The sequence below is a fragment of the Peromyscus maniculatus genome, chromosome 1 (assembly GCF_049852395.1).
Source record: "Peromyscus maniculatus bairdii isolate BWxNUB_F1_BW_parent chromosome 1, HU_Pman_BW_mat_3.1, whole genome shotgun sequence".
In the NCBI taxonomy this organism is placed as follows: Eukaryota; Metazoa; Chordata; class Mammalia; order Rodentia; family Cricetidae; genus Peromyscus; species Peromyscus maniculatus.
The window spans coordinates 199,601,536-199,615,287 of NC_134852.1; the positions used below are offsets into that span (position 1 = coordinate 199,601,536).

At 42.2% G+C, this 13,752-nt stretch overlaps 1 protein-coding gene across 3 annotated transcripts in view; it reads right to left on the minus strand.

Annotated features, from left to right (window-relative positions):
* Positions 1 to 5,810: 5,810 nt before the first annotated feature.
* Positions 5,811 to 13,752, minus strand: part of Pcgf6 (polycomb group ring finger 6) — a 17,232-nt gene continuing 9,290 nt past the window's right edge. Inside the window, exons 8-10 of one of the 3 annotated variants that reach the window (XM_006983325.4) lie at positions 11,822 to 11,920; positions 8,013 to 8,099; positions 5,811 to 6,883 (exon numbers count right to left, since the gene is read on the minus strand). In XM_006983325.4, coding sequence (XP_006983387.1) covers positions 6,827 to 6,883; positions 8,013 to 8,099; positions 11,822 to 11,920 — 243 coding nt within the window. In that variant the 3' untranslated portion in view covers positions 5,811 to 6,826. The other 2 variants (XR_001578977.3, XM_076563261.1) reach the window with 2 other exon arrangements.

The following is a 13,752-nucleotide window of genomic DNA, read 5'->3' on the forward strand; positions in this document are numbered from 1 at the left end:
ATGTTACCTTTCCATCACCCAAAGGAATGTTACCTTTCCATCACCCGCCCAGAGGAAAGAAGGGTTACAAAAAAAAAGACACATCTTCAAGGGATAATAAATCCAGACTGCTAATCTATTGTACTGCCATGGCCAAAGTGGGTATAAGAGCTAAGCAATTATCTGGAAGCAGAGTTCAAATTAGCTCCAAAATTAGTCACAAATAGTCATGGGGATAAAGTCCTAGATGTTACCTGGGAGCTCAAGCAGAAGGCTGGAACCACTGCTGCTGGCATTAAAGGCAATCACGAAACGGTGTTTTAAATGTATTTAAAAAAACAAAACAAAACAAAAAAACAGCGGGGCGGTGGTGGTGCACACCTTTAATCCCAGCACTCGGGAGGCAGAGCCAGGTGGATCTCTGTGAGTTCGAGGCCAGCCTGTGCTACCAAGTGAGTCCCAGGAAAGGTGCAAAGCTACACAGAGAAACCCTGTCTCAAAAAACCAAAAAAAAAAAAAAAAAAAAAAAAAACCACTGGAGAGGTAGGATGTGGCTCCGGGGAAGAGCACTTGCTGAAAATGCACAAGGCTCTGATGAAAGGGAGGAAGAGGGAAGAAAGAGGGAGGGAGGGGATCTATTGGAACAGAGAATAGATGGTAGCTCCCAGGGTGAGAGCGAGAACAATGGACAGTAACTAGTCAGTTGCTACAGGGTTTCATTTTGAGGAAAATGTTTTGGAATTAGGGAGGATGCAGCTGTATACCCTTGTAAGCACACCAAATCTCTCGGGTTTTTAAGACAGCGGCCCCTATGTAGTACAAGCAGCCAAATTCAGACTCCTTCTGCTCAAACTTCCCGAGTACTGGAATTATAGGCATGTACCACCACATCTAGCTTCTGAATCATTTACTCTAAAATGATTTAAGCCAGACATGGTGGCGCACGCCTTTAATCCCTGATTCGGGAGGCAGAGCAGGCAGATCTCTGAGTTTGAGGCCAGTCTGATCTACACAGTCTGATCCACAGATCTGTCTCAAATAAATAAAACGAGTTATTGTATTTTTATGTATGGAGGAGGCTGATGTGCATGTGTGTGCGTGTGTGCAGGCCTGAGTTTGATGTCAGGTGACTTATTTGATGGCTCTCACCTTGTATATTGAGACAAAACTCTCACTGAACCCAGAGCTCATTGCTGTGGTTGATCAAACCAGCCAGCTTGCTCCAGGTCTGTCTCTGCCTCCTATGTGCCGATTGTAAGCAAGTCATCTCCTGACCCAGCTTTTTATTTAGGTTCCAGGGCATAGAACAAGTACCCGCAAGCCAACTCCCCGGCCCTAAAAAGATTGCTTTTTGTGTTATGCAAATTTAAACTCAATTTTAAAAAACCCACTGATAGGGAATTTATTAAATTATCAGGGGAAAAAAAAGGTCATGGACGCCTAGTGGACCTTCTGCTCCAGCTGAGACACTTATATACAGCCACCTTCCCCTGGGCCTACCCCAGGTAGAAGGAATCCCTTTATGATAGCAGAAAGCAGACCTAATAAGTGTATTGATTTTAAAGGAAAACCTGGAGAAAAAGCCAGAAGTCACCCTGGGTAATAGAAGAAAACATAACAGGCAATGTTGCTTACTTCTGAGCTCCGCCCCTGCTTTCAACTGTCACTTTCATTATAATATCAGACATCGCCAAGATCCTGAACAACCATCTCACTGCAAGATCACACCTTTTTTTCTTCTAACCAAATAAGCCTGTACACCTGAAAGCAAATAGTCATTTAAAATGAAAATAACTGACAGGTGAACTCATAAGCCGTTAAAACAGAGGACACAAGTAAAATATGTCCTTCATAGAACCTGCCATACTGCCTTTGCAATGTTTTCCAATTTGATACACATATTAGATCGATGCCATCATGCATTTTGCAGTTTCCAAATATCTCACATGGATATGCCATTAAACGGGAAATGCTACTCAACCCAGCCGAACAAAGGACTGTTTTTATTATGTTACCATGCTCCGCTGCATCCCTTAGAAGACAAAGAGAATGATTGCTACAGAGATCAAAGGGCTTCTCTCCTCCTTTATCGATCTCCTAGAAGATAATTTGATTGCTCCTGCATTTAGTGCTCAAATCTTCCAAGCTTCCTAGGCTGGGGTGGAGATCACTAAGATTTATAAATCCTTTCTCACAACACACACACACACACACACACACACACACACACACACACACACACACACTGAGTGGAATTATATTAAACAGTAAGTCATGCTGCAGGTTTTTGAAGATTTATGCTTCTGCAGGGCCTCAGTGATTCCTCATAGTTTTGGATACAAAGGGAAAAAATGAAGCTTGATCATGGAGGACTCTCTCATCTCTCCTCCTCCTCACTGATGCGTCGCTGCAGCTCCCAGATGGCCACTAGCTTCCCTGATGAAGCAGGTGGCCTCTGTGCAATGTTTGTGACATTTCATCCCAGCTCTCTAATGAGCTGTTTTAGAGTGCCCAGCAGAGTGTAACCCAGACCACAGAATAAAGGCTAGAAATTTGGAATGTTTCAGTAACAGGTCTAGTCTGTTGCTAATAACTGCACAGAGTGACCTCCAAAGGAGTGTTTTGTTGTTGTTTGCTGGTTTGTTTAAGAACCTACATCTGGGGGCTGAAGACATGACTCAGCAGTTATGAGCACTTGCTGCTCTTGCAGGGGACACAAATTCCGTTTCCAGCACCCATTTAAAAAAGGTGCACGACCATCCAGTTCCAGGGGAATCTGACACCCCTACAGGCCTCTATGGCACCTGCACGCACAATCATACACAGAAACCCTCACACTCACACACATGTACACGATTACAAAGTAAATTTTTTTTTTCTTTTTACCGAGACAGGGTTTCTCTGTGTAGTCCTGGCTGTCCTGAAACAAACTCTGTAGACCAGTCTGGACTTGAACTCAGAGATCACCCTGCCTCTCCCTCCTAAGTGCTGTGATTAAAGGCGTATACCACCAAAAATAAATCTTTTTTTTTTTTTAAAAAGAGCCTACATCTGACTTTTCCCCTTCTTCTCCCAGACAAGACCCCATAGCCCAAACTGGCCTGGAACTTGCTCTTTAGCCCAGGTTAGCCTCATATTCAGATTCTTAGCCCTACCTGCCACATGCTGGGATTATAGGACTATGCCACTAGGTCTGGTTTAGGTCTATTTTACCCAGGCTGCTGCTCAACTCATGGGTCTTTTGACTCTTCTGCCTCAGATGCCCAAGTAACTGGGGCCACAGGCTGAGCCACCAGCAGCGCATATTAAAACAAATTCACCTCACGTAGACCAGTCTGCTATGTCAACTGATGAAGAGGAAATGGACTGCCCATCTTTGACTTACGGACAAAAGGACTCCTACAGGATGGAAAAAATTCCTAGCCAGATGTGATGGTACATGCCTTAATCCCAGCATCCAGGAGGCAGAATTAAGTAGATCTCTTTGTTCAGGGTCAGCCTGGCTACATAGCAAGTTCCACACCAGCCAGAGTTGCATAGAGAGACTCTGTCTCAAGACAGACAACCTCCTTCAGGGCCAATCAAGCTTTAGCCCAAGAAAAGCAGCTCTTCCAGCACCTGAAATTGTTCAATGGGACACTCTAGTCCAAAGCCCAAGAATCAAGGTTAGAGTCAGAATGGAAGCAGAATGCAGGAGAGCCTGAGATGTTTTTCCCCAGGCTGTATTTTCACCCCTCTCCTGCTTGGTGGCAAATCTAGGTAAAGCAAGAAGGGAAAAGTAAATGATTCTATATCAATCTCATGATATTAATGGATAGATCCCCTTATTCATTAGGAAGGAACTGACTCAACAGGCATTGTGGTACAAATCTGTTGTCTTAGTACTTGGGAGACTGAAGTAGGACTGTGAGTTTGTGCATGGGCCACAGTGACAGCCTTCTCAGAAAAAAAAGAGGTAGGGCTGCCATTTATGTAAGTGCTTGGCAGACTTTCAGGAGATCAATATGGCATTTCATTTATGGAAAGACCATTAAATCTCTGTAGGAAATTAATTCAGATTTCTCCAGTCTAGTTCTGAAGAGAAGCCAACAATCACATTCATTTGTACACCACTACATAAAGATAAAAAGTGAGAACCTTCTCCTTCTTCGACACAGGGTATCATGTGTCCTGGGCTGACGTCTAACCCTGTCTCAAAACAAATAGTGGAGGGCTGGTGAGATGGCGCAGTGGGTAAAGATGCTCGCTGTGAAGTCTTGAGCACCAGCGTTTTTGGATCCCAGCACTCTTAACAATCCAAACTTCTAGCAAATGCTTGTAACTTCACCCTCTTCTGGCTCCCATGTATGCACAGGAGCATGCACCTGCATACAAAAGTACACACATACTTTTGGGGCGTTTTGTGTCATTTTGGGGTTTTGTTTTGTTTTTGAGATAAGGTCTATGTAGCCCCTGACTGTCCTGGAAGTTGCTATGTAGACCAGGCTGGCCCCGAACTCAGAGATCCTGTCTCCAGTGCTGGCTGGCTTCTATCTCTACTTTAGTATCAGGATCTCAGGGGTTAGGGAGATGAGTCAGCAGGTGCTTGCCATATAAGCATGAGAATCTGAGTTCCATCCCCAGCACCCACATAAAGACCTAGACATGGTAGTATGTGCTCAGTAGGCAGAGACAGGAGGATCTCTGGGGGCTGCTGGCCAGCCAGCCTGTCCAAATCAATGAGTCCCAGGTAACAGATGAGAGACCCTAATCTTTAAAAAAAAAAAAGACAATTCCAGAGGACCACCTGAGTGACTTCTGACCTAAACTCGTGTCACACCCAGATCAAATTTTTTATTTTTATTACCTGTGTATATATGTATGGGAGCATCCCGTAGCAAACATGTGGAGGTCAGAACTATTTGTAGGTGCTGGCTCTCTCCTACCACTAAGTTACTGAACTCAAGTCATCAGACTTAGCAGCAGGTTACATTATCCACTGAGCCATCTCTCTGGCCCACAAACCAGGATTTCTCGTATGTGATATTACACAATAAAGGGTTAATTCATCAGGCTTTGATTACTTGTGCACACCTGAGATTTGGGGCCATAGCATGAAGTTTATGCTAACGATGTAACTTGCTCGTGGGCAGGTTCTGGGGTACGAGTAGCTAATCACCAAAGTCACAAATGCACGAGTGCCTACTTGACTCCCAGGAAAACTAGGACCTCTACAGTGGACTTGTTGACAAAGCATCACACTCACTTCCGAGAAGTAAGCACCGTGCCTGCACGACACCTGGAACAAGTCAACCAGAAACTCTTGACTGGTTTTCCTGAACTCCAGGAGACCTGCCTATTCCCCTTGCTGATTTAATTTGCATCCTCTGGCTTTGATAACTCTATGAATAAAAAAAAAGCTTTCTAAATCCTGCAAGCCCTGCCAGTGACTTACGAACCTGAGGATGGCCTTGGTAATCCCTAAATAGATGCTGGCGTCAGCTGAAGTGGCAATGAACTCTATAGTTGTCTTTGTCACAGTGGCTTAGCGTAACACAGCAGCATCGAGTGTAAAGATGCTGATTAAATATCTATTTGTGGCAGTTTAATTCAGACACTCCGTCTTTTGAAGAGCTGTGTTTTGTCTTTGAAAATCCAGTGAAAGGCTGCTGAGACGGCTCAGTGGGTAAAGGTGTTGCCATCAAGCCTTGACGACCTGAGTTTGAACCCCAGACCCCCACATGGTGGATGGAGAGGAATGATTTTTTTGCTTTCCTCCCACAATACGGCACATGTGTGCATGCACACATACAATAAAAAAATAAAGAAAAAAATGTCAACACACTTCAAAATTGGCTAAAATAAATTTTTATTAAATCAGAAGAGATTTATGCACAATTCATAAACTCTTTACAAAACAATTGCCAGTGTAAGTCTAATTTTGTAAGTTTCTGTACAGATTGGAAATTTTGCTGTGAAATAAGAGTCTATAAAATATTTCTCTTAGAAAGCATCAGGATGCTAATTTTAGGCAAAATAATGTTTAAAATTAAGTCTTCGTGAAAGCAAGGTTCTCAAGACCCTCATTTTTACCCCAGTGGTGAGAAAACAAACACTGAACACAGAACCAGTTAAGCTGAGCGACTGAGGAAACAATAGGACTCTGTGAACTTGTGGTAATTCACCTGGAATTGTCTGCTGCCTTTAGAACAGTGCCATTACAAGTGACATTCTCAACAGTCAGAACACTGTGACACCTGTCCCAGTGGCACTGATATATGCAATAAACCATCACAAAGAAGCACCTTGTAATAAGGGGTGTCAGAGCCGTATCTAACAGGAGAGTCTCTCCACTGTCTCAGAGCTAAATAACATTGCTTTAGTAGGATCCCTTTTTTAAAGTTTAGAGTAGGACAGGATCATATAAATGACCAGTAGTTTTGGTGCTGAGTGCACCCTGCGGTTTAATGGACTGGCTTTGAATTCAAAGCAGAGCTGTTCTGCAAGGATGCCGCCCAGCCCACGCAGCCTGGAGAATCCTAGCTGCCAGACAACCAACCTACCTCAAAGATGGGAAGCAACCAGCAACTTCCTCGTATTTGGAATCACGAGGAATTATAAAATACAGTGTTTTCAGTTTTTTTCCCCTGAGTTTTGAGTGCTTTTTACATAGTCTCTAGTGTAGCAAATACATTCTATTGTTTCAAGTTGTACACACAATGCGAGGGTTCTGGTGTGGAAAACAGAAGCTAGCTCTTAACAGCATGAAGTAGTGGTGGCTACATGTTTCTTGAGATTCTTTGGTGCAATGCAGACCTGCAGAAGCAAGCCTCCTTACTGTGTTTCCTTTCTCACATACCCTGTGTCTTCAAGTTATTTTCAGAGGAGAAACCACAAGACCGTAATGAAGAACAAGCAGACCATCCTGAAAGGGGGAAAAGGGACTATTCAGTTCTTTGAAAACTAGTTACGTACAATATGAGCAAACCAAAACAGGCTTATTTTTCATAATCTAACACTAACGAGAAATTCTTTAATGTTAAAAAAAAAAGGAGTATAAGATAAATATAACTGCTTATTTACTGGCATCACCAGAAACTCACTACCGATGTATCTTTTTTTTGGAGATGGAGTCTTGCTATATGGCCCAGGCCAGCCTTATTCTCTGAATAATTGCTAGGTAGGAATACAGGCCTGCACCACCATGCCTCCCATCTCCCTTGTTCTTAAGACTAAGAAGAAAAGGTGTGTCAAATCTCCTGGGGCTGGAGTTGGCAGGAAGCTGTGAGCTGCCTGCCATGGGTGCAAGGAAGCAAACTCTCCAGGAGCAGTATGTGCTCCTAACTGCCGAGTCATCTCTCCAGACTCCTGGTCCCTTTTAAAATGGGTGTCACTGTGTTGCCCAGCTTGGCCAAGAATTTCTGGGCTGAAACAATTCCTTTGCCCCAGCCTCCGGAGCAGTTCAGGTGACCCACCCCAAACAACTCTATGGGAGGTAAGGTGTTGTTTTAAGGAGAGGTTCTTGGAGCTTGGAGAGATGGCTTTGCAGTTAAGAGTGTTTACTGCTCTTGCAGAGGAGCCAGGTTGAGCTCCCAGCACCCACATGGCAGCTCACACCACCTATTACCACACCTGAGTGTCTCAAACAGCTCAGCAGGCCTTTGTAGCCAAGGACGACCATTAGACTCCTGATCCTCCTGCCTTCACCTACCAAGTGATGGTGTGGGCACCACCACACCCAGCAACATGGCTGTTATAAAGCAATTTCAGCTGTCTCCACTAGCACTCTTGAATAATAAATCATATTGTCACTTTCATTTTGCTCAGAACTCCCCAATAGTTTCTTGCCACACTCAATTAAAATTCAAAGGTTTTTGTTTATGATCTTTGGTTTTGTTTGACACAAAGCCTTAATATGTAGCCCAAGGTCCTCTGTAAGAGCAGGCAGTACTCTTAATCCCTGAGCCATGCCTTCAGCTCTACCAACATAGAACTTCATCATTCATTAAATAGTAAATCTGTTCGGCATAGGCCTGATAAAGTCCAAGACCTACCTGCATTGCTGAATCACCTATTGCACGTCGGATTTCCCGTAGAGTTTGGTACCGTTCCAGTAAGTGATCACCACAGATGATATCTACCTACAGAAAAACAATGGGCTATCAGAACACTTTCCTGCTTCAAAACACACAAGGGGGAGATTAGCATGACTACTTCAAGATTATATTCAACTATTTTATAGTAGACTTTTTAAAAAATCAGAGCGTTGGCTGGGCAGTGGTGGCCCATGCCTTTAAACCCAGAACTCAGGAAGCAGGGCCAGGTGGATCTCTGCAAGTTCAAGGCCAGCCTGGTCTACAGAGCAAGATCCAGGACAGGCACCAAAACTACAGAGAAACCCTGTCTCGGAAAACAAAACAAAAAACAAACAAAGAGATTTGCGTATGAACCTGTGTGCCACAGTGAGTATGTGGAGGTCAAAGAACTACTATATAGACTAAGTTTTCTCCTTCTGCCATGATGTTAGTTCCAGGGATTGAATCCAGGTGACCAGACTTGCAATCCAAGTGTTTTTACTTGCTAAGCCATCTCTCTGTCACAAACCCACATTTTACAGATCAACAGGTACTAAGCCCTACCAAGAGAGTAGACATTTTAAGTTTCTCATTATCTTTTAAAAAGCATAGTCGACTGGCCCAGAGGTCAAGAGGATTTGCTGTTCTTTCAGAGGACCAAGGTTTGATACCAAGCACCCACACTGAGGCTCACCAACAATCTGTAACTTGGACTCTGTGGAAGTTTGAAATGAAATGGCCCCCAAAGGGAGTGGCACTATTAGGAGGTGTGGCCTTGTTGAAGTAGTTGTAGCCTTGTGGGAGGAAGTGAATCACCGTGGGGGTGGCTTTGAGGGCTCTTTGGCTCAAGCTTCCCTCAGTGTGACTTTCAGACCATTTCCTGTTGCCTGCAAGATGTAGGACTCTCAGCTACTTTGACAGTGCCATGTCTGCCTGCATGTCGCCATGCTCCCCCACCATGATGATAATGGACTGAACCTCTGAAACTGTAAGTGAGTCACCCCAAATAAATGTTTTCCTTATATGAACTGCCATGGTTATGGTCTTTTCACAGCAATAGAAACCCTAAGACTCCAAGGGATCCAACACCTTCTTCTGGCCTCTGCAGTCACTGTACAAATGTGTTTCACAGATAAACACGGGACAAGAACACCCACACCTAAAATTAAAATGGTCAACATTTGTTTGCTGGGCATGGTGGTGCAGGTCTTTAATTCCAACACTTGGGAGGCAGAGGCAAACAGGTCTCTGAGTTTGAGGTCAGCCTGGCCTATAGAGTGAGTTCCAGGACAGTAAGAGCTGTTACATAGAGAAACCCTGCCTCAAACATACACCCCAAAACAGGAAAAATAAATAAAAGAATGTTAAAAGATGCTATGTTAGCTCAATTTAGCCATTTCACAGTGTACACAATTCAAAACATTCCTGTACATGTTGCACAAATACATAGATGTTTTTTATCAATAAGAAGAATAAATTGGGATCCAGAGAGATGGCTAAGAGCACTTGCTACTTTTATAGAGAACTGGGGTTTAATTCCCAGCATCCACAAGGAAGTTCACAACAGTCTGTAACTCCAATTCTCAGGGATCCAATACCCTTTTTTGGCCTCTGAGAGCACCAAGCATGCACACAGTACACATACATACATACATACAATCAAAATACTCTTAAAGAAAAAAATTAATCTAAAATATTGGTCAAGAAGCTGGGCATGGTGGTGCATGTTTTTAATCCCAGCATTTGGGAGGCAGAGGCAGGCAGATCTCAGCCTGATCTACAAAATGAGTCCCAGAACGGCCAGGGCTATAGAGAAACCCTGTCTCCAAAAACCACAAATAAATAAATAAATAGGCTGGGTAAATGACTCAGTAGATAAAAGTGTTTGCTGAGCAAGCAAGCCCGACAACCTAAGTTTGATCCCTAGAACCCACAGTGGGGGTAGGGAACCAAGTCTCAAAGATTCCCCCTGACCTCTCTAAAACCTCAGTAAAACAGTAAAATAAAAAATAAACAAAGAGGGAAGCCTTTAAAGACAACCTTGAGCTTTGGAGATGGGAACTGTATTCTATTTTTTCATAGATAGGAGTTGTGGCAAGCATGGCAGTGCATACCACAGTTCTAGCACTTAGAAGGTAGAGGCAGGAGGAGTTGGAATTCAACCCAGCCTTGGCTCCATTAGCAGTTTGAGAATGAACAGCTTGAACTACAAGAGACCCTGTCCCAAAACAACAAAAATTAAATAAATAAATAGGAATTGAACTCTGATCAAAATTTAGTCATAGAAGGAGCAACAGATATCTTAGAACCTGCCCATCTGGACACATTTCCTAGTTATAGTATCTGATCAAGTCACCATGGTGTGTAATAGTTCTAAATTTTGTTATTTGTTCTAGATTTTGTTATATAAACAGTCTCAGTAATGGTCTGAGGAGATAGATAGATAGATAGATAGATAGATAGATAGATAGATAGGCAGGAAGGCAGGCACATATACCCACCAAGAGGTATCAATATTAGTATTAATTTCAGTCATTGCTGTAACACATAGATGATTCAGTCAACAATATGCAGCATATTTAGATACAAATATTCTATCAAACTATGCATGATAGTTAAATTTGATGAATGAAAAAGCAAAGGTAATTTTCAGTTGACCCATAACTAGAATTTTGGGACACTTTAATTTTTAATAACATGCAAAGTTTGGTGTTTTCTAAATTATAACAAAAAATACTACATAAGTGGATGGTACTTGTCAATCCTTAAGAAGCTAATAGGGTCTATATCAAGTATTTCAGTTTTCTAAGTACTTGAAAACTTGCAGGAAACTCAATCAAGCAGAAACTCAGTGAACTCTTGTTCTATTACCAATTGCAAAAGAGCTGGAATTGAGGCCCCAGAAATCTAGTAGTATTTCCTCCATCTGTAGTTTTTCCTAAAATCAAGAGATGGTCATCAATGGCAATAAGAAGTGGACAGTGTGATGGCTAATCTTTGCTGTCAATCTGACCACATTTAAAATCAACTAACACCCAAGCAGCTGGGCATACCTGTGAAGAGTTTTCTTTGTTTTGTCTTTCCAGACAGGGTCTCTGCATAACAGTTCTGGCTGTCCTGGGATTAAGTTTGCAGGCCAAGCTGACCTTGAACTCAGAGATCTGCCTGCTTCTACCTCCTGAGTGCTAGGATTAAAGGCATGCACCACCACTGACCAGTGTGAAGAATTTTCTTAAATGGATCATTTGAGGTATCTGGGCTACACCTTCTGGTGGCAGCCTATCTCACTGGCAAGTTCATCTATTCTGTTGCTGAGGCATTCCTTCACTGGTATTAGTACAGACTGAAGACAGCTGTCTTAGCCTCATGGACTGAGCAACTATCAGATTCTTGACTTTTGCATCAGGAGACAGTCATTGTTGGACTAGTTGGACCACAGCCTGTAAACCATTCTAACATATCTCTCTTTAATATGTATATACACATACACATGTGTGTGTGTGTGTGTGTGTGTATATATATATATATATATATATTATATACATATTTAATACATATATTGTATTGATAGTCATTCTATCAGTTTTGTTTCTCTGGAGAACTATGACTAATACAGAGGGTAAATCAGATGTAATTTTGGAGGTGGAAATCACAATTTATCAACATTCCATTAACAGTCATAGTATCTACATCATAAAAAAGCCACTACATGATTCTAGAGAAAATTCTTCAATATGTCAAAGGTAGTCTTGCAACCTCACCTTTCCTTTTACATACATGTACTGTACCTGACAAGCTGGATCAAGACCCATTTTTCTTCTAAGAAATTTCTCTACATGCCCAATAGTTGCTTCTCCTGAAACACGCACAAACTTCTTTTCCAATGGCTACAAAAACAGGTAAGACTTTTCAGATTATTGAATATATATATACATAAAATTACAAACTTTAAAACAAAATTTAAAGCAAAGATTCTGTAGGTTATTAAAAGAAAATCGGCTATAAATTTGAGTCAATTTGTAGTTGAAGAAAAAAATAGAAATTCTGCAAATCTTTTAAATATGCCAACAAAATTTTTAATAGAAAAGCTTATTGGTTTACTTTAAAAGTGCACGTAAAACAAAGAAGGCACAATGCTACATGCTTGAAATCGTAACACTTGAGAGGTAGAAGCAGGATTGTAGGTTCAAGATCAGCCTGAGCTGGGGCATTCTACTGCAAACATACATACATACACATACATACACATACACACACACACACACACACACACACACACACACACACACACACACACACACGACAAAACAACAATCCAGGCATTGCATCGCCTCCAACTACTTGGGAGAAGATAACACAAGAGGATCACTTGAGTATTAACCTTACAGCAAAGTAGTACACGCCTGGAGTTCCAGCTACTGGAGAGCGGAGGCAGGGGGTTTACTTGAGACTAGGAATGAGACAGCCTGAATGACATACTGAGAAAACATTTTTTTTTTTTTTTTTAAAGTAAGCCATGGTGGCTCACACCTGTAATCCCAGTACTCTAGAAGCTGAGGCAGGAGAACTGCCATGAGCTAAGGACAACCTAAGCTACAGGCCTATCTCCAAAAAAAAAAAAAAAAAAGTTTCTTTTTAAAATTTAAAATGAAAAAAAAATCTCTAGACACAAGTGGCTGGAGTTACAGGCAGTTGTGAACCACTCAATGTGGGTGCTGGGAGCCACACTTAGCTCCTCTGCTAGAGCAGTATAGACTCTTAACTGCTGAGCCAGCTCTCCTGCCCCTGCTGTAACCTTTTACAATATCATATTCCAGATTCCTCAAAGGCATCTGAAAACCTCCAGTAAAAGGGCAGTCACCTTAGATTCTAGGTACAGCAGAGCCTCACAGACAGATCACCCCGTTGTGAGAACATCTTTAGCCAGGAACAATCATCTCAAGAGAACTGAACTGTCCCCTCAAACAATAAGAACTTCTCTGAACCAGCTTCAAGAGTCAGAACTAAGATAATGACTTATCAGACCACAATGTGATCAGAACTTAATTGTATATACTTGTTGCCTCTTGTCTCAATTCTTCTATTTACACCTAAAATTGCCAGGCACGATGACTCCCCCACATAAGCCTGGCACTGAAGAGACTGAGGCAAGCAGACTGCCATGAATTCAAGACCAGAATAGGCTACATGAGTTCCAGGTTAACCTGGGCTACGGAATGAGAACTTGTCTCAAAAACACAAAACCACCACCACCACAAAAAGCTAAGCCAGTGATCTGAAGACAAATGAGTCACCGAACCTCTTTAACTGTTCCTTTTCCTAATGTGGCAATACTGATTAAACTTTCTAATGCTCTTCATCAATTTTTTTTTTCCAGACAGGATCTCATGCTATCCAGGGTTGCCTTGAACTTGATATGAATCTCACAAGTGCTGGGATCACAGGTATAGGCACCACACTCAGTTTATGGAGTGCTGGGGACTTAACCCTGGGCTTCGTGCGTACTATGCAAGTAAGTACTGTATCAACCGGAACTATATCCCTAGTCCAAACTACTCATCTCTTCAAATGTCACAACGGGATGGGTATCTGAGCCTTGTGTGTTGGGTGGGACTCATACAGCCATGGGTTTTCCCTTAAAACTCTAGTATATAGGTGCCAGAAACAAACAAAACAACCCCGCCATTTCTTTATAAATTAACAGTCTAAATCACAGAGA